This window comes from Spizellomyces punctatus, assembly GCF_000182565.1.
Source record: "Spizellomyces punctatus DAOM BR117 chromosome Unknown supercont1.8, whole genome shotgun sequence".
Classification (NCBI taxonomy): Eukaryota; Fungi; Chytridiomycota; class Chytridiomycetes; order Spizellomycetales; family Spizellomycetaceae; genus Spizellomyces; species Spizellomyces punctatus.
Window position 1 is genome coordinate 667,087 of NW_015971544.1, and position 25,585 is coordinate 692,671.

The following is a 25,585-nucleotide window of genomic DNA, read 5'->3' on the forward strand; positions in this document are numbered from 1 at the left end:
GAATTATTTTTGGATAAACAGGTTGGGTGTTGGAAGGTCTGTCCACCGGAATGTCATCCACCGCAGCAGCACGTTCCGTGTCTCGAATTTTAACCATCTCTCCTGGCTCATTCCCGGTACTGGGACAGTGCTGCTCATTGGCTTGTTGGAGAACGCTGTACCAGAAAAGACTACAGTCTTCGAAATGCGATCGCTTGCACGCTGTTCGGGTACCTGGCTCGGCGGCCGTCAATGGTAAGCAATTGGAGATAGCAACGCCCTCGACGTCTAGCGCACGAAAACAGTAAGTGGTTATTCATCTGGAGTATGAACACGAAACCCTTCATAAGACCTCTTCTCAGTAATAGGACACCTGAGCTTCCTCATACTCATCCTTCGAAGGAGCGGCAAGTTTCAAAAACGGTATGCACTTTCTGAGCTCTGATGAATAGTCTATATTGCTAATTTCAGACTCCGGCACGTGTGGTTAGCTTAATGCCCCCGTTATAAGTGAAGATATTCAGGAGCTGTATAATGCACTCTCGACCCCTCCTCAACCTAATGCTTGTGTGGGACCGAATAGTGTAGCTGCAACGAAATTAGATCCTGACTATCTACTCCGGTTAAAGTTGAGCTTTTCTGATACTTCAGAAAAAGATCAGCGCAATTTGAACGCATTACGGCGGACGGCTGCCAGCAGCTTAAAGCGACGAAATGTCTCTCTTGTCAATATCACCGAAGTCATACATGTGAACGCTTTGTCCAAGCGACCAAGGGAAGCGCAGATGGCCTTTGACATGATTGAAGAGAATGGCATGAAGCCTGATCTGATTGCTTTCAATCATTTGATGGATGCTTATGCGCGAGCGGACTGTCATGAACAAGCACTGGCAGTTTTTCAAACATTGGACGCATATGATCTGAAGCCAGATGCAATCACTTACGGAATTTTGGTTCATTCATGCATTAAGCATGGTGACCTCCGAGCTGGGTTTAAACTCTATGACCGCATGAAAGCTGCTGGCATACAACCTACGCAACCTGTGTTCACCTCCCTCATCAAAGGTTGTCTTCAAGCGGGCGACACCGCACGCGCGTGGAAAACCTTCAACTACATGCGATCCGAAATATGTGCGCCAGATGAAGTCACCTATTCTTTAATGATTCATGCATGCTCGAAAGCGGGCGATACAGAACGGGCATTAGACCTTTTTCAAGAAATGGCGGAGCGAGGGCTAATGGCAACGGAGGTCACTTTCACTTCATTGATTCAAGCATGCGCTACCAGAAGCGATTACTATCCAGAAGCATTTGAGCTACTAGGGCAGATGGCCGCGCAAGGGTTTACACCGAACCTTTACACATACAACGTACTGCTGAAAGGTGCAGCAAAACAAGGGGATATAATGAGAGCTCGGTTAATATGGAACGACCTTGTGGAGCGCGCGGAAGCTGAAGGAGAAGAATCTAAGTTGAAGCCGACAGGGCACACCTTCACCTACTTGTTGCGGACCTATGCGCACGCAGTCGCTATCTCTAGAAGAAGCAAGCGCTGTACCAATACAGAGAATGGGTTGAATAGACACATTGCTAATACCAAGGTGACAACAGAGAGACGACCAACAGCATCAGAGGGTGAGAGCCGGCACCTCTCAACTGGGGCGCATGCGGCATCTGATGATGGATCTTCTGTGGAAGCCGTTCCCTCGACACCTTGCACACTGTCTGACGATACCTCAGAGATTTTTGGACGCACTCATTCATCAGTACCTCGGCTCACATCAGTTGATACAACCCCTAAAGTGCTTCTTGAAGATGCGAAGACAATTTGGAGATACTTAACGACCTCAGGCGTACCAACTGTGAACTCTGCTAACGACCATACACATACGGACACATCTCCCCAGCCAGTGGTACCGGTGACCAGTCACATCCTCGATGCATATTTGTCCGTGCTTTGCGCGAACCCAGCAAACGCTGGCGCCCTTCCCTTAGCAATTCGCTTTTTCAACGAAGAATATCAGCGCTATGGCGTCGAACCTGGCGGCCAAGCCCGCTCTGAAGTTCTCGCCCTAGTCACGCGTGACAAACGCGCTATGGAAACGTGGGGCCAGACGATGTGGGATGATTTTCTGAAGTGGGATGCTGAGAAGGAAGCGCAGATGATGCTAAACGCCCCACTGCATGGGGACGGATTGCTAACTGAGGGAGAGAAAGAGATCATTCGGAAACGTGAAGCGCGAGGGAAAATGGATATGTTCCGTAATTTTGTGAGGGTTGTCAACGGCTACACCAGGTTGGATCCTAGTTACAGTTGCTACGCATTGGACAACAATACTAATAATTATTGGCTTTCTTAGAATTGGGGATCTCGATTCAGCGCTCAGAACCATTTCCGAATCTCACCGTTTCCGCAGCTATTACTTTCTTCCTCAAATTCAGTTTAGTGACGTATGGTCTCTGGTTATTCAATCACGGGACCTCGCCGAAGACGGCAAACATGATATTGCGCGACGCTTACTGGAGCTATGTCCGCGACCTGTTAAAAGTCCGCTAGATGAGGTTCAGCGAAGACTGAAGGCCAAGTATGTGGGCGGGGGATGGTGGGGTTGGGAGGCGCTTGGACTCCAGCAGGAAGAAAGGATTAAAGTAGCGAAACTGCAGAAGCGGCAGAATCGAGAGAGACTGGTCAAATTGCACAGGAGCCAGAGACTGTAGCAGGTTACGTGTATGCACGCAGCCAGATGAACTAGAAATATGATATGAACGTATGTAGTCCGCTATGTCCTATCTAGAGCTATGTAGAACGAGTGATCAGGCGGATGCCGCAGCTTTGCCAGTGTCATCCTTGTGTGATTCTTCAATCTTTCGAATAACTTCTTGAGCCGCGAGGGGGATCTTGGTCCCTATAGAAAACACCAATGCCTGTTAATCTTACTACGGAACAATGATTAAAACCGATACATACCAGGCCCAAAGATGCAGCTGACTCCATGTTCGTACAAGAAAGCGTAGTCCTGCTGTGGAATGACTCCTCCAACAACAACCAATTTATCGCAAGCCCCTAATTTCTTTAACCTATATGATGTTCACTTAGCGGTGTTCTGCTGAAGAATATTTGCGACACAACTCACTCTTCAATCAGCTCCGGTACCAAAGTCTTATGACCAGCGGCCTGTGAACTGACACCCACTACATGAACATCAGCATCGACCGCCTGACGGGCGACCTCAGCTGGAGTCTGCGTAAGAAGTACCACACCCGTGGTCAGCACGTGCTCCTAGCAACACTAGAAAGGGGGGAAAATACCTGAAATAGGGGTCCAATGTCGACATCAAATCCCAAATCCGCAAAACCACTGGCGATAACCTTCGCTCCCCGATCATGTCCATCTTGTCCCATCTTGCCGACTAGGATACGTGGACGACGGCCTTCACGATGCATGAATTCCTACACCTCTATAAGTCACCAGGGTGAATGAAACCTGCAAAGTGCCATCTCGTACCTGAACCATCGCCAAGGTCTTGGCGATATCTTCACTTGCTCCGTATTCAGATTTGTAAGCGCCGCTGACAACTCTGACTGTTGGGTTGTGGCGTCCCCATATCTGGTATATACGGTAATGGGCATTGGAACTATGTCAGTCCGCATATATAGCACAGAGAATATCGTACCTGCTCCAACGCATATGTAATTTCCCCGACGGTACATCGTGCTTTGGCAGCCTAGGTAATGCGTAAGCACTCGAAATACAGAAACAAGTGCATCACGATAGTACCTCAATCGCCAATGCTAAGGTATTTCCTTGTCCGGATCTTGCACTGTCCGTTAACGCGTCCAAGGCCCTCGCTGCCTATGATACCCCATTGAGGTTGGCAAAGGCTGGAACAACTCAAGTCCGAAAAAGGAGAGACAAAACTCACTCGTTCCTGATCCCTCGTGGTCTTGACAATATTGATCTTAGCGATCTAGTCGGCGGTGTTTACTATTAGTCGGACACCGATGACCACTGACGCCCATGCATACCTGGGCGTTCCGGACTTGAGAGTTGTCAATGGCTAAGACATCCACGGCATTGTCGTCTTTTTCCACTCGATACTTATTCACACCAACAATAACTTCTACTCCCCGTATTTACATATGAGAAATGATGCAATTTGCGTAATCAAGACAGCCACGATACCTTGCCCGGAGTCAATACGTGCTTGTCGCTTCGCTGCAGACTCTTCGATCCTCAGCTTAGGCATGCCGCTAGCAACCGCTTTAGCCATTCCTCCCATAGATTCCACCTCTGCAATAATAGCGTGCGCTCTGTCAAAAAGTTCATTGGTCAAGGACTCCATTAAGTAACTGCCACCCCATGGATCCGCGACCTAAAAAGGGAGCGGCCGCCGTCAATATAAACGGAGAGCGGCAGGTCCATTTCTGTAGCCTCCTACGAACCTTAGGAATGAATGCTTCTGTTTGCAAAATAAGCTGTGTGTTACGCGCAATACGCGCGCTAAATTCGGTTGGCAGACCGATAGCTTCGTCGAGCGCGTTTGTATGCAAGGACTGTGTCCCTCCCAGCGTTGCTGCCATGGCTTCAATTGTCGTACGAATTACATTGTTATAAGGATCCTACAATTTCAGTAGGACGGTAAGTCCCAAATTCAGGCACGAAACAGTGATGTCACCACCTGCTCCGTTAGTGACCATCCCGAAGTTTGACAGTGAGTTCTTAATAAAAGCGATTTTTTATTCTGAGGTTGAAATTTTTCCTTGACCAATGTGGCCCATAGGCGACGCGCTGCCCGTAACTTCGCGATTTCCTTCGGCACAGAATGCAATAAGCCGCTCGCCGCGTCGAACTCAGCACGGCGCCTACAAGGCAGCATACCATATAGAAATTCATCCCAATCCCTGACACAAAAGAGCAGATGATTTAACATCAAGCACCTCACCAGCCGCAGTATGACATATATGCGTACCGAAAAAGAAAGACAAGCGCGGTGCGAAATCGTCGACAGTCATTCCCGCTTTCAAACCTATCGCATCATGCATAGGATAAATGTGTAGTTCAGCAACTCACTTGCTACTGCCAGTACCTGTGCGGACATATCTAAATCCGAAATTTAGAGCAGAGGGCTTACAATCGGATAAATTTGTAACTTACTCTAAGCCGTCTGCAATGGTGAATGCCAATTCCAAGGCATTGTCTGCACCTGCCTCCTGAATGTGATAACCAGATATAGAAATGGAATTGTACTTCGGCATGTGCTATATAACACATGCTTATGAAAAGTTCTGACCAAAATGCGACGACTCTCCAAACTCACCTTTGCAGTGTATTCAAAGATGTCGCCAATCAGCTTCATGGAGGGTTCAGGAGGATAAATAAAGGTGTTTCTAACCATAAATTCTTTTAGAATATCATTTTGAATCGTTCCAGACAGTTCTTTTTGTTGTGCACCCTGTTGGAGATAAGGTGAGTTGGTTCATCAATGGCTCCCGGTTCAAGATTTCTGAATGGCTTAGACCTGCTCCTCCCCTGCAACAATGTACATGGCCAAAATAGGCAGAACTGCACCATTCATAGTCATCGAAACCGACATGCGATTCAACGGAATACCATCGAACAAACGCTAAGACGCATTATCGTGAATCACACAAACAGAGAGTAGGTCACTGAACAAAGAGATACCTTCATATCCTCAACAGAGTCAATGGCAACTCCTGCCATTCCGACATCACCCACGACCCGTGGATGATCACTGTCGTATCTGGAAGTACAGATCAACCAAATGAGCTGTTGTTTACGCCCCGGTATAAGGTGGAAGAGTTCCGTACCCTCGATGAGTAGCAAGGTCAAAGGCTACGCTAAGACCTTGTTGCCCAGCGGCCAAGTTCTTCTTGTAGAAAGCGTTGCTTTCTTCCACAGTACTGAACCCCGCATACTGCAGGACAACACTTTCTGAATGATATTATCAAAATTCTCTGCAATTATTGATGGCTACATACTTGGCGAATCGTCCAAGGTCGATTTGTGTACATCGAAGCATAAGGTCCTTCAAAATGATCAGATTGACAGGGGGCGACATGATAACCGTCAGAATATCACCAAGTTTACCTCGGGTAAAAGGAAATTTGCCTGGTATCTCTTCAGGTACGTCCGCAACATCAGCCTTTGTATACAATGGTTTGACAGGTATTCCCTACAAGTATTGCAGCCGTTGTGAGCAATATTGTGCCGCCCGGTTAAGAGATCTGAACCGTCCCGGACCTCTGAAGTATTCCACGTCAGATCGATCGGGTCTTTTCCCTTGAGCTCCTTCTTAACTAAGTCTACCCATTCTTGGTTCATAGGAACTTTGAATTTAGGAGCAGCCGTGGCCAGAGCGCGGATATGTGATCGCTACACACACGGCGTTTACAGAATAATAGAGTTCAGTGAGAAAAGATATTTGGCGTACAGCACACCTGCCATTGTCCTTACTCTTATGCAGGCTAGGTGCCCAAGCAGCGCAGGACGCTGTGGTCGCTTTCTTGACAACGGACGCAGCATTTTTCCTGTCCAGCGCCTAGATGATCGAGACAACACTGTGGTGTATACATGGTGGTTAGTTGCTGGGGTTATTACTGTAAGCGTGATCACGGGACTTGCTGGGCCAGCACATCACCGATACAGGCGCACTTCTTGGCTGGTGCAAGATTTTTGATCAGCGACGGACCTGCCTACGCCTCCAATAACATCACTTGGCGGCATAAGGCCTCCAGGCCATAAAATGGCAACTGCAATATTGGATTCAGCGTTAATACTGGATGCTTGTCAGTACGCAATATTTGGATCCGATTGCCATACGGGCGTGATACACACTTTTAATCGGGCCGCCGAGTGCCTTACCGGCTTTGATTCGTCGGAAGTCATCGGTATCTTGTCTCCACTTCATTTTTTGGACCCAGCGGACGTTCAGGCGTATAAGACAGTTCTATCGCAGGCCCAACGCTGTGGAGTGCCACAAGAACTTGCCGCTACGTAGGTCGACAGTGCTCTTCTTGGTTGGTTCAACTCTCAACTGATTTCCTTTCTAGGTATATTCGAAAAGACAGCTCGCGTGTGCCTGTGAAGCTCTCTGTTAACTGTGTCGGCGCCTCACGCTCTCGTGACGCCCCTATCGTTGGGTTCGTAGCGGTGGCTGTTGATATGTCTGAACAGAAGCGCATGGAAAAGCAAATGCGCGAGCTATCGACGGCAATGGAGAATGCAGTGGAAGGAATAGCTCGTGTGGACGTAAAAGGGCATTACACTCTTGTAAATAAAGCATATGCAGCAACACTGCTGTATGATCCCGAGGAGCTGATTGGAAAAAGCTGGGAGTCCACGTTATACCGTGACTCAGAAGAAAAAGTCAATGAAGCATATCGAAGCATGATCAAAGAAGGAAGAGGGGTGGCAGAAGTGCGTGCGGTGCGACGGGATGGGCAGACGTTTTACAAAGAAGTAACGCTGGTACCATGCTACGACGACGATAAAGGGGAAATTGTCGGACATTATTGTTTCATGAGAGACATCACAGACAGAAAAACACAAGAGGAAAGTCTTCGCATCAGCCAGTTACGTCTCCAGGAGGCCCAGGTATGTCTATTTTCTGCTGTTTGTCTTGACTGCCGATCTCATGTTTTCTTTTATTGCCTTTTTGCAGGCAATCGCTCATCTCGGATCGTGGGAATATAATGTTGCGACAGGTTTGCATTATTTCGGTCTTTCGCCTCGAACTTCCCACAAACATACCTAAGTCGGCATAGGCTCCATAAGTTGGAGTGACGAACTTTGTAGGATATTTGGAATAGAACCCACCGAACGCAGTGGTAGCAAGAACTTTGGCATGGAGGTGGGGCATCACCTATGAACCCTGATTAGTCATCATCACGTTTCTAACTGGTTCTGAATCTAGGAATACATGCAGCTCCTGGTGGACGAAGATCGACCATTGATATTATCTTCCATTGACCAGTGTGTGCAAACAGGAACTCCTTATGAGGTGGATCATCGTATACGACGAGCGGATGGGCATGTCCGCGTCCTTTGCGGACGGGGCCGTGGTATTATGGATGCAGAAGGCCGTCTGACCAAGTTGATAGGCACAGCACAGGATGTGACGGAACAAAAACAAACAGAGCGTGAACTTATTGCGGCAAAAGAAGAGGCCCTGGAAGCATCGAGACACAAATCTGCTTTCCTACGGAATATGTATGGATTCCTATAAAAGGCATTTACAAATTGGGCATAGGGGTTCTTACGCAGTTCATTCCGCAGGTCTCACGAAGTTCGAACTCCAATCAATGGCATTACCGGGTAAGATCAAAATGATTCTGGGTTTGCCAATTTCAATTTAGTCCTTATGGTATCTCATCCATTTGTGCAGAATGACGTCCTTGGTAGGACGTGCAGGTTGATGACTTCTTTTCGCCTTGCTCATGCTCTTGGCCTTTTCAGCTATTGCAAACGAATCTTACACCTGAGCAAGCGGAGTACGCCAATGGGATTCGAGCGTCTGCTAGCGTTCTTTTGACGGTGGTTAACGATATCCTTGATTTCAGGTGAGATATCTGCGGTTTAGCAACTAAGCTACAGTAATAGTCGATTATTAATTCCGTTGGTTCAGTAAAGTTGAAGCGGGGAAGATAGAACTGGAACGAATCCCGTTCACAATAGCAGAAGTGGTTGCCGACGTAGCACGCATGACGTCATGCGTAGCGGAGCCTAAAGGACTGGCCCTCGAAGTTGAAGTGACCGATGAAGGACAGACGCTTGTGATAGGAGATCCAAATCGTTTGAGTCAAATACTCATAAACTTGACAAACAACGCAATCAAGGTAGGGGAGAGATCAGTAGTAGATATGATCATCTGGGCTCATATATCATGGTGTACAGTTCACTGAAAGGGGAAAGGTGACAATACGGGTCCGCCGAATATCAGCATTAAGAAAACCTCTCTCACGCGCGGCAAGTGAGGTTGGCGATAGTTTAGATGGAACAGATAGATCACATAGCGATGACAATCAAAGAGAGGCCCACCCTTCAAGCATACCTTTCCTGTTCGAGGTAATTGATACTGGGATTGGAATATCACCGGAAGCGCAGAAACGGCTCTTCGTGCCTTTTTCGCAGGCAGACTCGTCAACAACCAGGTTGCTTCACTTTTAAACTCGGAACGGTGTTGATCATGGATCACTCACCCTTCGACATAGGAAATTTGGGGGAACAGGGCTGGGGCTCTCGATTTGTAAATCGTTTGTTACATTGATGGTAAGCGTGGTGTTCCCAGTTATGCTTAACACCGTGATACACGATCATGTAATTCGTTGAACTAGAACGGGTTGATCGATGTGGATAGTACGGAGGGTCATGGGTCAAGGTTCTACTTTATGGTCGAGTTCCCTGTCGTGGAATCAAATCATCCGAATCCTCCACCCAATGGCTGCGTGACAGCGGCCTCCCACAGTCCTTTTACCAGCAACTCAACACTGACGGACGGGCCAGAAGCTACCGAAGCTCTAACCTCAGATGACAAATCAACTTTGCGGATCCTTGTCGTCGAGGACAATGATATGAATCGATTGATATGCGCTAAAATGTTGCAAAAACTGGGCTATGCGCAAATAACACTTGCTGTAAACGGCAAGGAATGTATTGATTTGATAAAAGCTGTAAGCGCCGAACGCTCGTCGTCGAATCCCTCGTCACATTCCAATATGTCTGCCTTCGACGTAGTACTAATGGATTGCCAGATGCCTATAATGGTACTGTACTGCTGGTTGACGCCGAGCTAGCTGTCAATGTGTAATAGGTTCTCATGCTCTGTCCTTGATGTTTGCTTAGGATGGATTTGAGGCTACTCGTGAGATCAGGGCCAAACACCTTTTGGATGAATATGTGCCCATTATTGCATTGACGGCTAATGCCTTAGAAGGAGATAGAGAGAGATGTCTGGAGAGTGGAATGGACTTCTTTCTCACAAAACCGGTGGTAATGGAAGATTTAAATATCATGGTACAGGTCAGTGTTTAATACTAAAGGACGATCTGCGATCGCGCTCCCACTAACATTTCCGGATATCCATATCCACCCCTGCCTTCCATCAGACGGCGGTGAGCGTAGCCAGAGAGAAACGGCACTCGATTTTGTGATATGACATACCTTTTTGGAACTGGATTTCATGTAGATACCTTACTGTAGATAGAATCTAGAGACTGCACTCTTATTTGGGTCACCATATCGGGGATAAATTTGTGATGAAAATATTCAATTGCGAACATGACGATCTGCGACGCTCTGGGAGCAGAAAGTTCTGCTATTTGATGCAAAGTAATAGGGGACGACAAAACCCTTTGGTACCATTCATAGTGGACGCTACAACGTGATCGACCCTCCGAAAGTTGACGCGTTCAACGAGATATTTCTCGAAGTCCTCAGGCTTCAAGGTTATGTTGCGATAGTTGTTACGCATTTCATCGCTCAGTATGAGGCCACGCTTCCTATATGAGTCAAAGGGCTGCGGTTCCAAAAGAAGAAGACCTCCGGAATTTAATGAATGAAAACATCGCTGGAAGAAGAGTTTGATGCCGTCATCCCCGTGATTAAGGTGTATCCATTTGGTCACTGAGAGTGCTAAGATAACGTCGTATTTCAAGTCTGTGTTCGATGGATTCGGCTCATGCAACCAGTCACCGCAGCGGAACCGGACATTTAAAGGAAAGGGTTGCAAAGACCAAGATTCGGGTGGTGCTGCGATGATTGGAAGACTTCCCAATTGTAGCAGACAACTTTTCGGGAAATACTCAAGATCCATTGACATGGGTAGGTTAACCTGATCGATGTCCATGGGATCTAATGAACTCGACTGAGCGACTTGGTCGATCTGCATCTGACCCTCTGCTCGTGTCTCAACTGACAGCCCGTGGTCTCCTGACACGGGTTGAACAAGTGAAGCTCTTTGCGCGAGGTTCATCCTCGCCTTCCTCACCAGGCCTGGATCTATGTCCACCCCCTCCACAAAAGCTGGCGAGAAGAACATTCCCAGGGCAATGGTAAGAAAGCCCGCGTTACAGCCAACATCCAACACCTTCTTTCCCGCGAACCAGGATTTCTCAAACCAGCTTAACCGCGGATCCACACGCGCAAGAGGGCCGACACGTTTTGAGTAATAGTGCGCGTAGTTGCCAAGCGAATGTAGCGGCCGACGCTTTGGCGCAGGAAAAATGTTTTTAGCATTTGACTGCTTGATCTTTTCGGTCACGTTCGACGGATTCTGGTGTCGGAGTGTAGCGTCCGGGACCAGCATGGGTCGTGAAGCGCCTCCAAGAGCTTCTCGCGGCGCGAAAGCTGGTCTCCTTCTACCCCGTTGGCCAGAATTGCAACTTCTTTCATTTTCAAGATGAGCAAGGTACGGGTTCAATGGCATCTGGTCTGTCATGTCTAATGACTCTGTGAGTGTGGAAATGCAAGTCAGTCAACATGTTGCACTGCACCCAAATGAATTAGCCACATTTATTGTGAATCATTGGTAATTAGGCTTAGTACAGTAGTTAGCTTTATCCAGGCTCGTTGTCGCCGCACCCAAGCAGTTGAAACCGTACTGTGTGGGCAGGTTTGATGCACAAAAGATGCACCACCATGAAAAACGGGTCCAATATGTGCGGCCATACTATGAAAACGGGTCCAATATGTGCGGCCATGAACGAATTGCCCTTGCGGCCATCTATGAGAGGAATATTCTGTTGTTGCCACCTGCATGACGCTCCATGACTCAATATATCCGCTCTTTTTTCTATATAAACCCCCCCTCGTCCTCTTCCCCCATCCTGTTCTTTACCCTCGACTCGCAAGCATCTGCTCAACGCTCAAGCAATTCTCAAGTCCATCATGAGAATACTGCTCTGGTGCCGAGGACCTCGTCCACCCGACAAATACAACATAACTCCTTGCAAATGCTGCTACTACTATGTTGCTACGATCGCAGGTATATCGTTATGATTGTTCCCACGCGTATTACCAGTCTAATTCTGACTTTACTAGTATCTGAAACATCCTCCGACTAAGAATTTCGGAATCAAAGGGCGAGTAGGATTTCTCTCGTGGTGGTGGGCTTAGTTACCCGGTTGACCAACCGTGACGTTATCGCATGTGTAATTGGGCCTAGTGATAGTTGGTTACTTGTAAGGAGATGGTAGCTACTGTACTGTACACTATTGTGTGTTATTGCCAATACACCTGCTGTCAGCACTACTGTACCCATTAGCACTCCAATTGTGGTTTCAAATGCATCACGTCAATCAATGTCGTAGAGGTGTGCCAAGCGTGGTCATCTGCAAGGTGGTGATGCCAGCTATCCTTCCTTTCTTATGAGGTACAAGTCGTGTGCTCAGCGGCTGTGTTCGCAAAGAATCTCTGCCTCTTGGAGGAAGCCTAAATTTATGTGTGAACAATGTGCTGGTGGCCATCAAGGGGGCTATTGGAGTGATTGGCTGTATTGCCGGCTGGAGTGCAGTTCTTGCCATCCACATCCACGTGAGCACGGTTCTTCCTCAGGATGCGAACCTTGGTAGCCTACTGACGATGCCACAACCATGCGCATAGATCCCTTATCAAACAATCACGATGCGGCGACAAATGTGAACGCATCCGATGAGGAGAGATATGAGGTCAGTGCTATCGGACGTTTCGGTCTTGGACAACACAGAGTGCAAATAGCGTTAAATTTGACTAGGTTGAAGAGATTCTGGATGTGAAGAGCGTAAACGTATGCTGCCCCACTTCGGATAGGTCGTCTTTCCCATCTTCAGTTTAACTTACGCAAGCAGCGTAGCGAAGGTATAAATATAAGCTCAAGTGGAAAGGCTACACGGAAACCTCTTGGGAGCCGGAGGAGAATCTTGATTGTCCCGACCTGTTGGCGACCTTCTGGCGGGCCCGCACGCACAATACGCGTAAACGGAAACGTGCCGCAGATGATGCGAACCCCATAAGGTCCGAAAGAAAAGGGGGCAGTAGTGGATGTTATTTCTCAGTACCGAAATTGAACTCAGGGCCGGCTCGTAGAGGCTCTGAACAGACTTCGATCAGGCACTCGTTACAGGTAGAGCCACTGCGTTTTTTGTCTCTGTATCAATTGCAAGTATGGCTGACTGCATGACGCATGTCTTGCGATTTTCTCTCGAAGGAAATTACTCGTCAAGATTCGGATTCTTTCAGACCGCTGCCAGACACCCCACATTGGGAAGCATGGAGAGCTTTACTAGTTGGTGCTGAGTATGAGACACTGGTCAGAAATACCTTTGATAATAGCGGACCCCCGGAAAATTTCGAATGGACGGAGAAGCTCATATATACCGGGACCGACATACCCGACTCTGAATTCACTGTCGCCTGTGAGTGTAAGGATTTTTGCGGAAAAGATTGTTTGTGCATCTTGGAGTACGACCAGCAAAATGCACCCTATGATTCTGATGGACGGGTGAAGGAAGGACCCGCTTACGGCGCCATATACGAGTGTCATAGTAGTTGTCCATGTCCTCAAGATTGTCACAATCGCGTTGTTCAAAAAGGGCGGAAGATTCCTTTGGAGATTTTCAGATGTGGGGATGCCAGAGGTTGGGGGGTAAGAACACTCCAACGAATAGCGAAAGGACAATTTATCTCAAAGGTGAGGCGTCAGGTCTGCAGCACCCCGTCGACTTACCATCTAATTTGCAACGTCGCTTGTGTTCAAGTACGTTGGAGAAATGATTACATCTGAAGAAGCCGAGAAGCGAGGCAAGACGTACGATACAAATGGGGTGACGTTCTTGTTTGATATTGACTATGATATCGGAGAATATGATGGCGAAGGAGCAAAGTATTGTGTGGATGCGTATCGGAAGGGAAACATCGCTCGGTTTTTCAACCATTCATGCGACCCCAATATTGCCTCGTACGCGGTATATAATCTCCAGTATGTTCTCTCTGTGTAATCGTTGGTTCATCTATTATTCTTTGCAGGTTTTCATAGATAACTTGTCACCCGAGCAGCATCAACTTGCTTTTTTTGCCGTGAGAGATGTGGACGAAGGAGAAGAGCTCACATTTGATTATGCAGGAAGCACAAAACCTCATAGATCAAAGCGGGCTACTGCATGCCTCTGTGGTGCTGAAAATTGCAGAGGATTTGTACCGTTATAAAAGTTCACTCTAACGCTCAACTATTGCGAAGTTCGTGCCGCCCAATAGCTGAGGCACAACGTGGTTGCTGTTTGTAGACGAGTGAGAATCATCTGACAAGTATGAAGCCACTCTGCATGCGAGAGTTCATCTTTCATTTCATAGTGTTAATGCGCTTGAAAACGTTAGCTCCTCAGGAGGGTGCGGGGAACTATTGCAGATGATCACTACACAACACCAATCTTCACGTCTGGTCGGTGAGAGGGTCCTGAGTCATACCGAACCATTCAAACCGGATCCAAGCGCATGTTGACATAAGCTTCTCCGATGGATGGTCCACAAAACTTACGCCCGCAAGGCAGGCTATTCATCTGCTTCCAAAGACCAAATTTAGTAGAATTTCTACGACTTGGAAATCTACAGCAAGCGACAAATGTGATTCAGTCCCCAATTCTCGACATATCCAAAGGTGACACGGGCAGGCTAGTTTGCAACAAGAACATCTGTAGTCGAGCGAGATTTTAGCTGATGAGTTGGTTAAAACTGGTTGTAAGGTCAATAGTGGGGGGATGACATTATCTGCTGCCTGCGCTGAGGTGTAAATATACTTGAATGATATATTTATATTTCTATGCAAGTGAGAAGTGGTGACTATTTTTAGTAACAATCGTTAAGGCGCCTCTTATCGCCTCATTTCCTGGCTGTTCGCAGTTGTTGTGGGACCGTTTCCCGTCCTATCCGAGAGCACTGAATCGGGGACTACAAGACGTAAATAACAACAACACAGAAACAAAGTTAATCGATCGTTATCCTTGTCAAAAGCAGAACTTCACGTTGCGGTTTACCATGATTACAGACGAGGTGATGAAGAAAGAAACGAGTTCACCTTCTCCTTCCCCTCGCGGCATTGTAAGCTCTCCAACCAACAGCGTTAGTAAATCAATTCCTACAGGCTACCAAAAACAGCCAATTGAGAAAATGGTTCATGAGAACCAGCCGAAAGCAGCCTCACAGCCTCCAGACGTCGTTCAGCAGACAGCCAGTGCCGCGGAAGACGACGCCGTCCAAGAAAACTTCCCTTCGGGCCAGCAAATGCCAGTGGCAAGCCAAGTGGATGGTATGCCTGAGTCAGTTGATTGTGGAGAGTTGATGGATATTGACCCCGCTGAACAAGACGAAGAGGAGGATGACGAATATACAGATTCGGAAGTCAGCAGTTTGCATCCTCAAGATGAGATAGTCACTGCTAGTGACAGAAGATCTTGTGAACGTAAAGAGTCTATTTTTGAAACGTCAACCGAATCACTCCTGCGCAATGCAGAAAGAGGCCCTAGGCGCAAGCCAAAACGCAAGCGAACCTCGCCCGAACAGCTATCGGATCTCCTCTCCGTTTTCGATAAAACCGACACACCCTCCTACGAAATTCGGGAGCAGCTAGCGAAGAAGTTGAGAATGACGAATCGCGAGGTTCAGGTACAAAGTTGCAATTTTCACGTTAGCGTTGCTCCAATGATCGCTAATCTTAATCCTGGGGGTGTTAGGTGTGGTTTCAAAATAGGCGAGCTAAAATGAATCGCAACAAAAGCGGTGCAGAAAAGCGAGCAATCGGAACTTCCCCTACTGCGGGCAACAGTAAGAGAGAATCGATATCTTCTGGCTCCGGCAGGCGCAGTTCCAGTGCCCAGCAGCTTCCCATTTCTATGTCCAGACGTAGCAGCGTGCTCGTTCCACATCCCGGTAACCGTCGCCCAACACTCCTCATCAACCCAATGATCCCCATGGCACCAAATGCGGCTGTCTCGCCAATGGTCCCGTTCATTACTAGTCAAGGTCACTTTGTCAACCCTGCCCTGACTGCAACCGGCACCACGATGCCCCAATTTATCGCTCCAATGTTTGTTCCGCCAAGCACTCCCGTTTCGTCAAACGCCCCGCGACAACAGCAATCAAAATCTTCACAAGCCGCAACGACGCAGCCTGCTTCAGTCCCACACTTCTTTCCACCGCCGACCATGATCTATCCTATGCCACAGTATATCATACCCTTTCCTTACCAAGCTATCGGTCAGCAACCCGCTCTGGCCCAAGCTGCCGGGGGGACACATATGACTGCATTTCCCCTTATGGCAGCCAGGCGTGCCTCTCAGTCGACAGTGAAAACCAAGGAGAGTAATTCCATGTCCGCACCAAACTATATTGCAAAATCAGATCCGAAAAGCGTAGTACAGGCCTTAAACCAATCACGCTCAATGACATCGGACGGTCAAGTTTTAGGCTCGTCGTCTGCAGTGGCCAACAAACTAGAGCCGAAGCTCCGCACTTCTGCGGATTCGACAGGCAAGGAAGATGACGCTACAGCCGCGGCAGAGTTGCTTTTAAATGCAGCTCACATCATGAGCCGCCGTGCATCAATGTCTGCCGAAGCTGTGGAGGCGGAACGAAACAACAAGGCGATATCAATTGGACAGGATAAGGGCCCATCTGAAAAGATCTGGAGGCCGTGGTAGTGGCACCTCATGTCTGGAGATGTTGGTTGGGATGGGAACTTTGTGTATCTTTTCTTTTTCCCTTGAATTTTATCGTTAAAGAGATGTCAGACTGTGCATTTGGTCACGTTTGTCCTCTCCTCAAGTAAATGATCATTATCTATTTACACAATCGAAAATTACTACAAATAATAAACGACAGAGTCCTTCATACTTCACATCATCGCCTTCAGCCCAGAAAAGTCTTCAGGATACGCTGGATTCCACATGCGTTCTTGCACGTAAGTCAGCAGCGCAGCAGCTCTTTCCTCGTCCCGCAAGGTAGCAGCTGGTACGGGTTGACCTGGGCTGGCGCCATACATGCGAACAATGGCAGGTTCATGAGCCAAACCCTGTTGACCGCGCACATTAGTACAATGGTTCCATTCGTGCGATGAATATGAATCGCCTTACCTCACGTAGAGCCGTGTGAATCACGTCTCGGGCGATCAAAGCAGAGATCTCCCGAATGCGTTGCAATCGTGGGTATAAGCGCTGCTCACTCCGCTCCTCTTCTGTCAAGGATTCAGCCAGAGTGACGGCACTCTGGTAGACCATGTCATCGGTGACACGCTCCGCCTTCGCAAGGACAGTGCCGCGCCCAAGACCTGGGAAGATGTACATATTGTTGCCCTGCCCAGGCTCCAGCACTTGTTTGCTGTAGGGATCGAGAAAAGCCGGGAACGCCGTACCGGAGGCAAAAAGTACTTTTCCTTTTGTGTGAATCATCGCTTGCTCAAATGTACACTCTGCATTCTACGCCAGGAGAAACTGCCTGTAAGCCAATTGACCTTTGTTCCCAACGTGCGTACACTCATCCTGGCCTACCGTCAAGGGATTCGAAAGAGGGAAGATAATCGGTCGGTCGTTCATTGAAGCCATGAGCTCTATGATATCTGGCGTAAATGCTCCACCTTGACTTGCGAGCCCAATCAAAGCTGTGGGTTGAACGTAGTTGATCACATCCGCGAGAGTTTTGAATTGCTTGCCGCCGTTGTCCGAGCGAGCAAAGAGTGTTTTATGCTGAGGAAGTTTATCACCGCGGTCAAATGTCACCAGTCCTTTTGAATCTACAAGCCAAAATACATCTCTTGCAGCCTCTGGGCTCATCCCTCCAGATTTGATAAAATGATCCTTCAACTGGCTCGCGACGCCAACCCCTGCAGAACCAGCTCCGAAGAACAGGATTCTATGCTTGTTCAATGGGACACCGGACATGGTCAAGGCGTTGATGAAACCGGACAGAATCACGGCGCCCGTCCCTTGTATGTCGTCATTGAAGCACAGGTATTCGTTCCGATATCGATCCAGAGTTTGGAAGGCATGTTCAGAACTGAAATCCTCGAATTGCACTAGCATCTGCAGGATACGGGACGAAGGACATCAGAACAGCCGGCATACTTTAAGGGGCTGTAGTAAAATATGTCTCACATTTGGCCATTTCTTGCGTAGAGCCGCCATCACACTGTCAATATAATCAAAAAAATCTGGATCGCTTGGTCTTCGGCAACGCAGACCAAGGTACAAAGGGTCATTCAGGTACTTGTCGTTATTCGTTCCCATGTCCAGGGTGATGGGAAGAGTACGAGAAGGGTCGAAGCCGGCGGCAGCGATGTACAAGGACAGTTTGCCGATTGGGATTCCCATGCCATTTACCCCTGAGGTGAAATGCAACAGTGAGCACACACCTGGGATGGAGCCCATCTAATGTCCAGACGTACCTAAATCGCCCAAACCGAGAATACGGCTGCCATCCGTGATAACGCATATTTCCGGGTTAGGATATGGCCAGTTGTCGAGAATTTCCGGAATATGATCCTTATCCTCCTTGGATAAAAAGAGACCTTCGACAAGACCAGGTGTATAGATGAGGGAGAATTTCTGACATGCCTCGCCCACAACAGGGGTATAGATGAGTGGTGTAATTTGCTGTTGTTTACAAGTCGGCAAATTAGCATATATGAAACTCGAAAGGGTGAGTTTCCACGGTCCGGACACTTACAGTCAAATGATCAATGACGACACGATAGAAAAGGGTAACGTTTTCGCTCTTAAGACGAGATAGGTAGCAATACTTTTCAATGGGAGACTCCAAGGTATTAAGGAACGTGATTACACGTTCAATCTGTTGATCAAGAGTCTCCTGCGTAGGGGGAACAAGTCCTCGCAGACGGAGGCTGGTGCGGAGCTGTGGAGGAAATGATGTTCCTGTATTGAAATACTACATCAAAAATCGTCCAGATGTGAAGCAACTAGTAAGCAATCAAGAAAATATTATAATACCTTGATTGATGTGTCTACTTTTTAGCACGGACATTCCACCTTTCAGGGGGGAGACGGTGTGCTTGTCGTTGATAGTTGTATTTGGCATTTTCAGGGTAGCTTGAAGGAGGGAGGGTGGTAGCAATCCTGTATAGTTGGCTGTTGGAGATAAAGGACGCGTATGGAGGGTTGGTGAGGACCAACGGCCGGTGGAGGTGATCCCTCGCAACTGCGAGTGTGAGAGGCCCACAGGTTTTCGGGCAGATCTCATGACTAGCACCACGCTCCGCTATGGTGGTAAGATGGGTACAGGTAGCGGTGCAGTCTCCGAATGCTGATCAGGATGAGCCACTTCGAACACGAGTCAGGGCAAATGAAGCTACACGGCAACTGCAGCGACGACGTGATTCCTTTCGATTCTGGAATCAGCGCTATCAGCTCATTGCGCACCCACTAGCCCCCCAAGATTTGCATGGCCTGCACGCCAAAAAGCACCCAGCGGCCATTTCTTCCTCTCAACACGCTGCACCCATACCTCCCACGCACTTCATTCACCTACCTTGGACAAAGAGGCACGGCCGGTCTCACTGGAGTTGATCGTATTGAAAGGAAGAAACCTTGCAAGCCAAGTGAGGAACTTTGAACGGGATGACAGGCAGAAAACCGACAGGGTGCGGATAAAGTCAACCGGAACGGGAAGAAGAAACGGGCGGACGAACGCGAGGACGGGGGGTTTTTATACGGCAAAGCCCAGTGAAAGATCTTATCTTGACGTCACACATGAGTCATTATAGCAACCATCACATCCGGATTCAAATGTCCCAACCATCAGATCCATTTTGACAAATGTCACCGCAAATGTCATCAATACCCATTAGATCACATTAGAATGACATTCCACTCAGCTACGGACAGCGCCGCAATGCTTAATTTGTGCGACAATCGGAAGTTTCCGGCTGCCATAGCAATCACAATGCCAGTAACACAGCTCCTGCCAGCACGTGAAGGATTCATTGACAGGTGGTATCACGTGTCTGTCATGACAACCCAGAGGTATTTCTATGAGTCATTGAGAAAACAAGATTCCTAAAGCTTCCAACCGACAGTTTGAACAGTTTTGCCTCTTGTCAATCATTGTCATCACGCTTCCTCCCACGCACACATCAATCGAAATGGCCCGTCAACGTCGCTCTGCTGCCCCGTCCCGTCCATCGGCTCAGCATACCCAGACACGCCCCGCAACCACTGCGGCACACGCTCCAGCAGCTCATCCCCCTGCGCCCGCAGCTCCTGCTCCCCCTGCCCACGTTCCTTCCGCTGCACCTCAGCAGCCGGGTATTTTCGCCCAGATGGCTTCGACAGCTGCTGGCGTAGCTGTTGGTAGTGCGGTGAGTGGATGCTTGTCCTGATACTTGTTTTGCTACCGTTCAAGTTAGCTAATTCTATGATTAGGTTGGGCACACTATTGGAGCTGGATTGACCGGAATGTTTGGTGGCGGTTCCTCAGCTCCAGCCCCTGCCGAGCAGGCACCTCCTCAGCAACACGTGCAATCCCAGCATTTCGCTCAGAACCAGACGGCGTTCGCCGCCTGTGAACCTGACCAGAAGGCATTCCTCCGGTGTTTGGATCAGAACTCAAATGATATTAATGCCTGGTAAGAGAATGTGATTTTTGGTGATCGAGGATATTTGATCTCAATTTGCTTATCACGGCATTTTAGCCAATTCTACCTTGATATGTTGAAGCAGTGCCAGGCTGCCTCTCGACAGACTCTGGCCTAGGTGGTGTCCGGATATGGAGACAATCTGTGTGGCAAATTCATAGAAGGTCGCTGGGCCGAATAATATATAAAGGGGTTTTCTGCTTTCTACTGCTCACACATGATATTCAGTCGTTTTATTCCTTCCATCCTGCGACCTTGTCATGTTTCTGTAATCTCAGAAAACCTGCATCCACTGGGAAGGGTACACGTTCCTGAGCACTGCACTTATTAAAGAGGTTTCAATGGTTTTGTCCCGAGCGATGAGAATTGAAAATTGGAAAGTTCGTTAAGATGACTTGTTAAATATTCACAATAAACACAACTTTGTTCACTTCATATGCAATCGGCTAACACATGCCCATAACTACAACTCGTAGTGAAGAGATGATGGGTCAAGCATAGCAGGAACATTGCAGTGCGTGCGTTAACCAGGTTTGATATATGACCTACTGGAATACTTAAGTAATTGCGACCTTAATAGACCAGTTCAAACCCTCTGCTATGATGGTTTCTTCACTACGAGTTGCATACAGTATGTAGACTGACCACTGTCAGCTCACGTGATCCGTAGGCGGAACTGGTTTCTGTCTTCAACAACCTCACGTGTGATCACGGGGGTAAGTGGTTAATGTCCACATACTGTACATAACCATCAAGGTTAACAGGCTCGAGGCCCGATTATTCCCATTCAACAGGCTCGGTGCCGACTATTCGTTGAACGTCCAAGAACCTTTCTGATGTCGTCTTGGGTTCCTGAAATCTCATACTCACATCGCATTCTGTAACCATATAATTATGTATCACGAAGTTCGCTCAATGAGAACATGAAATCAACTCACTCGGCTGCATATATGAGCGAAATGATGAAGTTCATTCTTTTAGGGTCGTGGCATCGGCTTTCATCGAATCTTGACTGCGCAGAAGCACTCGCTGATTGTCAAGCAGATCGGAGATTTCCACGCTTTCTCGTGGCCGCCATATCGTCTTCTATAGATTCTTTATTGCGAAGAATCCGTCGCCCCGACGATTTCTTGGACCGTCTATCCCGAAAGCTTGATTTTTCACACTGCGGGAGGTAGGTTATTGAGGCGCGAGGGGAGGGAGGTGGGTTGTTGCGGGAGGTAGGTTATTGACGTGCGCGCGAGAGAGGGAGGAATGTTATTGAGGCAAGTAGGTGATTGAGACGCACGCGCGAGGGAGGGAGGAATGCATGTTATTGAGGGAAGTAGGTTATTGAGCCGCGCGCGCGAGGGAGGGAGGAATGTAGGTTATTGAGGGAAGTAGGTTATTGACGCGCGCGCGAGGGAGGAGGGATGTAGGTTATCGCGAAGTAGGTTATTGAGGCGAGGAATGTAGCTTATCGCGGAAGTAGGTTATTGAGGCGAGGGATGTAGGTTATTGAGGGAGGTAGGTTATTGGCCTCAATCGCGCCAGGGAAGTATGTTATTGCGGGAGGGGAGGTAGGTCATTGTGTTGAATTGCTGTGGATGATGGAGGGGGGGAGGGGAGGGGGACTCGGGAATGCCTCTCTTTTATGTGAAAATCCGCCCGTGCAAGAGACTGCGCAAAAGATCTAGGCTAAAATGCCCCCACATGGACTGGGCGTTATCTTCCCTTCTTCTCCTTTCCCCCTTAATGACATCCATCTCTATATCGATGTAACCACACCACAAGCGGTTCGAATGGAATACCCCATACAAAAGGGGAACATTTGTATGATTCCAATGGAAACCATGGGTTTATTTCTCGTCTTGTTCTGTCCCTGAAAGTAGCCACCAGGGCCACCATGGTCTACACCAGGATGACAGCGTTTTGTGTTATCTGATTACGCGAGTCTCTATCATCGTATTATGTAAAAGGTGAGGGTCTCTTGTTGCGGATATTCGCATCACTGGTTCGACTTCAATCGATATATAGGCAGAGGTACATACATAGTGTGTGGGAAAATAGAAATGTCAGTGCCACGGAGCATTGCAGCCAGTGAATTAACCACACTTATTGTGAACCTCACGAAGATAAACAAAAAAACGGGTCCAATATGTGCAGCCATGAACGGTGCAATTACTACATCTATGAGAAGAATATTCTGCAGTTTGCCACCTGCATGATGCTCTATGACTCAATCTATCCACTCTTTTTTCTATATAAACCCCCCCTTGTCTGCCCCCCATCTTGTTTCTTTATCCCTCGACTCTCAAAGCATCTGCCCAACGCTCACGCAGCACTCTCAAGTCCATCATCATGAGAATGCCGCTCTGGTGTCGAGGTCCTCGCCCTCCCGACAAAAACAACATAACCCCTTGCAAACACTATTACTGCTATGCTGTAATGATCGCAGGTATGCATTATCTTTGTATTTTCCCACGCCCGTATTCCGAGTCTAATTCTGATATACCTTAGTATCTGAACATCCTCCGACTAAAGAATTTCGGAAGGGCTTAGTAGGATTTCTCTCGTGTGGTGGGCTTAGTTACCCAGTTAGAACAACCGTAATGTATTGCATGTGTAATTGGGTCTAGTGGTAGTTGGTTGGTTGTAAGGAGAGAATTACTTGGCTTTTCCGAACCAGTTATCGCTGGTTTATTCCCTGGTGTATTGTGTTGTGACATTTGTTATTGCCAATACACTAAATCACATGAATAGCATCATGCATCACAAATCTGGCAATCCGTTTCCAACCATGGACACCATGGCAACGACGTGACTCATCGTAGACTGGGAGCGATTTCCAATTCTGCAAATGCACTCCACAAGCAAACATGTTGATCAAGGCATTCTCCGTGCGCTCGCTGCAAAAAAATTTGGGAGTGGGGAATGGCGCTAACGTGCAGGTCCCGTTGCTCAAGAAGGTTACCGTGGTATTCGGTACAGATAAATGTCCAGCAAAGTCGTCACTAAGGTATCGTGCACCGCGACAGTGTTGTCCTCTACACTGGCTTGGTTAGCCGGTATTAATAGTCTCTTCTCCTAGCTCCTTTTACGTCAATGAGCTCCCCCGTATCTATAAAAGTAATCCTCACATCCAATTCTCGACCCTTCCAGAGGAAGCCGACCACTGCGAGTTATCCCTTTCACTTGGTAGTTTATGCAGACTTTCGGTTTCGCAGCGGTCAAATGGTTATTCTGACTGGTTTCCCATTCAGGAAATGACCACACTGTCTCAATTGACCTCCGAGAGTGTTTGACATCTGCATCCATGTATAACCGAATAATGACAGTGGCGCTTCCACCAGCGACATCACCGCAATGACCGATGCAACTCGCTTGCTTTTCGGCACCAACAAGATCGTAGAGAGGACTTGACAAATAATAGAGATGCTATAATGTCAAACGGAGTATGCTCAGCAGACCGTATCTGTAGGCATGACTGTCCTGCACTGACACGTCCGGTCTTAGACTTTTCAGCAGGCACACCAATTATTGGCAGCTATGGCATTCGCATAAATAATTCAATATATAAAGTGGATACATGCGTGCAACGGTTTCTAATGCCTAATTATCCCTCATGAGGGGCCCACAAGGAGCCAAGCGGATGAATGAACTTCAGCTCTCCCCGTTCAAACTCCCAATCGTTCCCTGTCAGCCATGACAATGCTCCTAACCTGAATTCAGCAATGTCATTTACGTCACGCAATTGATCGCTTTTCAAGCTACGATATGCTGTCCCATCCACCCCGAAATCATCTGCTACACTTTCGTCAATGAGTCCATCAGCTGTCGCCCGAGCACTAGCTGCACCGACAGCATCGTCGATGTTTTGTAGGATCTGTCGAAGCCCGTGAGGGATTTTCCTATATTTCCAATTCATCAGTACGACCAATCCGCAAAGGATGTTGTTGCTCGGACAATCGCTGGTACCTTTTTGCCTCCTTAATTTCTTCAGTATCACCGTTCAAGCTCTCTTTCAAGTCCAAAACAATCTGGGCCCGAGCTCGCCAGTACCAGGCCTCCGCACGATTGATTGCCTCCCTTAGTTCATTCTCGCTAACAATATGACCAGGCTTTTGGCCCTCGCCCGCGCTGAAATACTGAATAGTAGAGTGACATATTAGCCTTCACAGAGACCAGACGGTGACAGATCAATCGACGTCATACCTCAATGAAGTCCTTCACAGTTGCCGGAAAAGCTGGGACAATGGCTGTCGCCTGAAAGAGTAATTCGTGCGGAAAGGTAACATGATAGCGTGGGATCCCATCTACTATGCGGAGTGTCCACAAAAGAATTCCTGGGTAGGAACTTTGAGTAAATGTGTGTTTCAAAGGTAGCAGTACGGTATTAACCTACCGAAAGATTCCCACCGAGCCCAATAGCTTGAAATATCTTGGACTGCATCCCAGGACCCGAATTGCTTGTCCATCAACTTTTGCTCCTGATCGGCAACCGCGTGAGCTGAGCCAAAGCATCAACATTTCCCTTGCCGTTTCGTAACCCCACTCACTGTTTCTGTGAAAGACCTTGCAATTTTACTCTCGTCCACGGCTTTAGTCAGAGCGTCAAAGCTCTGTCGGATCCTTCCAGCTGAACTCACAGCAATGAGCCTTCCTTGCAGACTTTTGCTAAATATAAGATTAAAAACTCACTCTCGTCCTTAGCATTTGCTGCAAGATAAGCTGCTTCTATTCCCCATCGGGTCAATACTAGCTGCAAGGCACCAGCCCTCCGCGCGATCTCACTGGGACTTCTTTTCAAAAGGGGTGGAGGGTTTGTCACAGTCGCATACTTCCTGGCGAATGTTTCGCAATGCCGCAGATTGCTTCGCCCTGCAATTAATTTTCGTAACGACATGATCCGCCTAGTTGGTGCGATCATTCTGATAATTGCTGCTGGAAGGATGATAACCTCTGGGATGAATCGCGTATCATGTGATTTGTCGTGC

The 25,585-nt window shown here is 47.9% G+C and overlaps 10 protein-coding genes across 12 annotated transcripts; 6 read left to right on the forward strand and 4 right to left on the reverse strand.

Annotated features, from left to right (window-relative positions):
* Positions 1 to 45: 45 nt before the first annotated feature.
* SPPG_05102 (pentatricopeptide repeat domain-containing protein) lies at positions 46 to 2,871 on the forward strand. Its single transcript, XM_016753328.1, has 4 exons — positions 46 to 283; positions 342 to 402; positions 471 to 2,275; positions 2,340 to 2,871. The coding sequence occupies exons 1-4, from the start codon at positions 51 to 53 to the stop codon at positions 2,695 to 2,697; spliced, it is 2,457 nt and encodes an 818-aa protein (XP_016607759.1). The 5' UTR covers positions 46 to 50; the 3' UTR covers positions 2,698 to 2,871.
* SPPG_05103 (methylmalonyl-CoA mutase, mitochondrial) lies at positions 2,655 to 6,562 on the reverse strand. The gene is made up of 24 exons (XM_016753329.1): positions 6,455 to 6,562; positions 6,242 to 6,373; positions 6,089 to 6,173; positions 5,980 to 6,026; positions 5,809 to 5,915; positions 5,663 to 5,741; positions 5,499 to 5,603; positions 5,298 to 5,432; positions 5,135 to 5,238; positions 5,067 to 5,080; positions 4,950 to 5,006; positions 4,859 to 4,881; positions 4,659 to 4,790; positions 4,423 to 4,599; positions 4,163 to 4,352; positions 4,006 to 4,100; positions 3,903 to 3,947; positions 3,758 to 3,832; positions 3,654 to 3,704; positions 3,485 to 3,586; positions 3,289 to 3,429; positions 3,114 to 3,220; positions 2,948 to 3,057; positions 2,655 to 2,885 (listed from the first exon to the last, which is right to left on the reverse strand). Exons 1-24 carry the CDS (start codon positions 6,521 to 6,523, stop codon positions 2,794 to 2,796), a joined length of 2,274 nt encoding a protein of 757 aa, XP_016607760.1. The 5' UTR covers positions 6,524 to 6,562; the 3' UTR covers positions 2,655 to 2,793.
* Positions 6,563 to 6,662: 100 nt separating this feature from the next.
* On the forward strand, positions 6,663 to 10,337 carry SPPG_05104. Of its 2 annotated transcripts, XM_016753330.1 has the most exons (15): positions 6,663 to 6,888; positions 6,957 to 6,994; positions 7,051 to 7,594; positions 7,662 to 7,704; positions 7,765 to 7,850; positions 7,914 to 8,209; positions 8,276 to 8,314; positions 8,385 to 8,397; positions 8,456 to 8,559; positions 8,625 to 8,835; positions 8,894 to 9,150; positions 9,211 to 9,268; positions 9,334 to 9,762; positions 9,842 to 10,018; positions 10,105 to 10,337. In XM_016753330.1, the coding sequence occupies exons 3-15, from the start codon at positions 7,163 to 7,165 to the stop codon at positions 10,147 to 10,149; spliced, it is 2,190 nt and encodes a 729-aa protein (XP_016607761.1). In that variant the 5' UTR covers positions 6,663 to 6,888; positions 6,957 to 6,994; positions 7,051 to 7,162; the 3' UTR covers positions 10,150 to 10,337. The 2 variants fall into 2 exon arrangements, with proteins under 2 accessions (XP_016607761.1, XP_016607762.1); XM_016753331.1 differs by having other exon boundaries at positions 6,663 to 6,994.
* On the reverse strand, positions 10,078 to 11,464 carry SPPG_05105 (uncharacterized protein). The gene has a single exon (XM_016753332.1). It carries the CDS (start codon positions 11,433 to 11,435, stop codon positions 10,314 to 10,316), a length of 1,122 nt encoding a protein of 373 aa, XP_016607763.1. The 5' UTR covers positions 11,436 to 11,464; the 3' UTR covers positions 10,078 to 10,313.
* Positions 11,465 to 12,588: 1,124 nt separating this feature from the next.
* On the forward strand, positions 12,589 to 14,179 carry SPPG_05106 (uncharacterized protein; the record flags this gene model as incomplete). The annotated part of the gene is made up of 6 exons (XM_016753333.1): positions 12,589 to 12,663; positions 12,729 to 12,761; positions 12,828 to 13,097; positions 13,182 to 13,664; positions 13,732 to 13,938; positions 14,000 to 14,179. 6 exons carry the CDS (start codon positions 12,589 to 12,591, stop codon positions 14,177 to 14,179), a joined length of 1,248 nt encoding a protein of 415 aa, XP_016607764.1.
* Positions 14,180 to 15,004: 825 nt separating this feature from the next.
* On the forward strand, positions 15,005 to 16,665 carry SPPG_05107 (uncharacterized protein; the record flags this gene model as incomplete). The annotated part of the gene is made up of 2 exons (XM_016753334.1): positions 15,005 to 15,631; positions 15,700 to 16,665. The coding sequence occupies 2 exons, from the start codon at positions 15,005 to 15,007 to the stop codon at positions 16,663 to 16,665; spliced, it is 1,593 nt and encodes a 530-aa protein (XP_016607765.1).
* Positions 16,666 to 16,773: 108 nt separating this feature from the next.
* SPPG_05108 lies at positions 16,774 to 19,659 on the reverse strand. 2 transcript variants are annotated; one of them, XM_016753335.1, is made up of 8 exons: positions 19,505 to 19,659; positions 18,967 to 19,104; positions 18,686 to 18,891; positions 18,405 to 18,612; positions 18,115 to 18,341; positions 17,512 to 18,042; positions 17,098 to 17,439; positions 16,774 to 17,036 (listed from the first exon to the last, which is right to left on the reverse strand). In XM_016753335.1, the coding sequence occupies exons 2-8, from the start codon at positions 19,052 to 19,054 to the stop codon at positions 16,860 to 16,862; spliced, it is 1,779 nt and encodes a 592-aa protein (XP_016607766.1). In that variant the 5' UTR covers positions 19,055 to 19,104; positions 19,505 to 19,659; the 3' UTR covers positions 16,774 to 16,859. The 2 variants fall into 2 exon arrangements, with proteins under 2 accessions (XP_016607766.1, XP_016607767.1); XM_016753336.1 differs by having other exon boundaries at positions 18,967 to 19,364.
* A 374-nt stretch (positions 19,660 to 20,033) lies between these two features.
* On the forward strand, positions 20,034 to 21,056 carry SPPG_05109 (uncharacterized protein). Its single transcript, XM_016753337.1, has 3 exons — positions 20,034 to 20,333; positions 20,398 to 20,600; positions 20,667 to 21,056. The coding sequence occupies exons 1-3, from the start codon at positions 20,118 to 20,120 to the stop codon at positions 20,725 to 20,727; spliced, it is 480 nt and encodes a 159-aa protein (XP_016607768.1). The 5' UTR covers positions 20,034 to 20,117; the 3' UTR covers positions 20,728 to 21,056.
* Positions 21,057 to 23,444: 2,388 nt separating this feature from the next.
* SPPG_09255 (uncharacterized protein) lies at positions 23,445 to 24,190 on the forward strand. The gene is made up of 3 exons (XM_016757412.1): positions 23,445 to 23,607; positions 23,680 to 23,786; positions 23,852 to 24,190. The coding sequence occupies exons 1-3, from the start codon at positions 23,468 to 23,470 to the stop codon at positions 23,956 to 23,958; spliced, it is 354 nt and encodes a 117-aa protein (XP_016607769.1). The 5' UTR covers positions 23,445 to 23,467; the 3' UTR covers positions 23,959 to 24,190.
* SPPG_05110 (uncharacterized protein) lies at positions 24,129 to 25,538 on the reverse strand. Its single transcript, XM_016753338.1, has 6 exons — positions 25,290 to 25,538; positions 25,148 to 25,227; positions 24,994 to 25,078; positions 24,804 to 24,934; positions 24,567 to 24,736; positions 24,129 to 24,499 (listed from the first exon to the last, which is right to left on the reverse strand). Exons 1-6 carry the CDS (start codon positions 25,516 to 25,518, stop codon positions 24,205 to 24,207), a joined length of 990 nt encoding a protein of 329 aa, XP_016607770.1. The 5' UTR covers positions 25,519 to 25,538; the 3' UTR covers positions 24,129 to 24,204.
* Between the last annotated feature and the right edge of the window lie 47 nt (positions 25,539 to 25,585).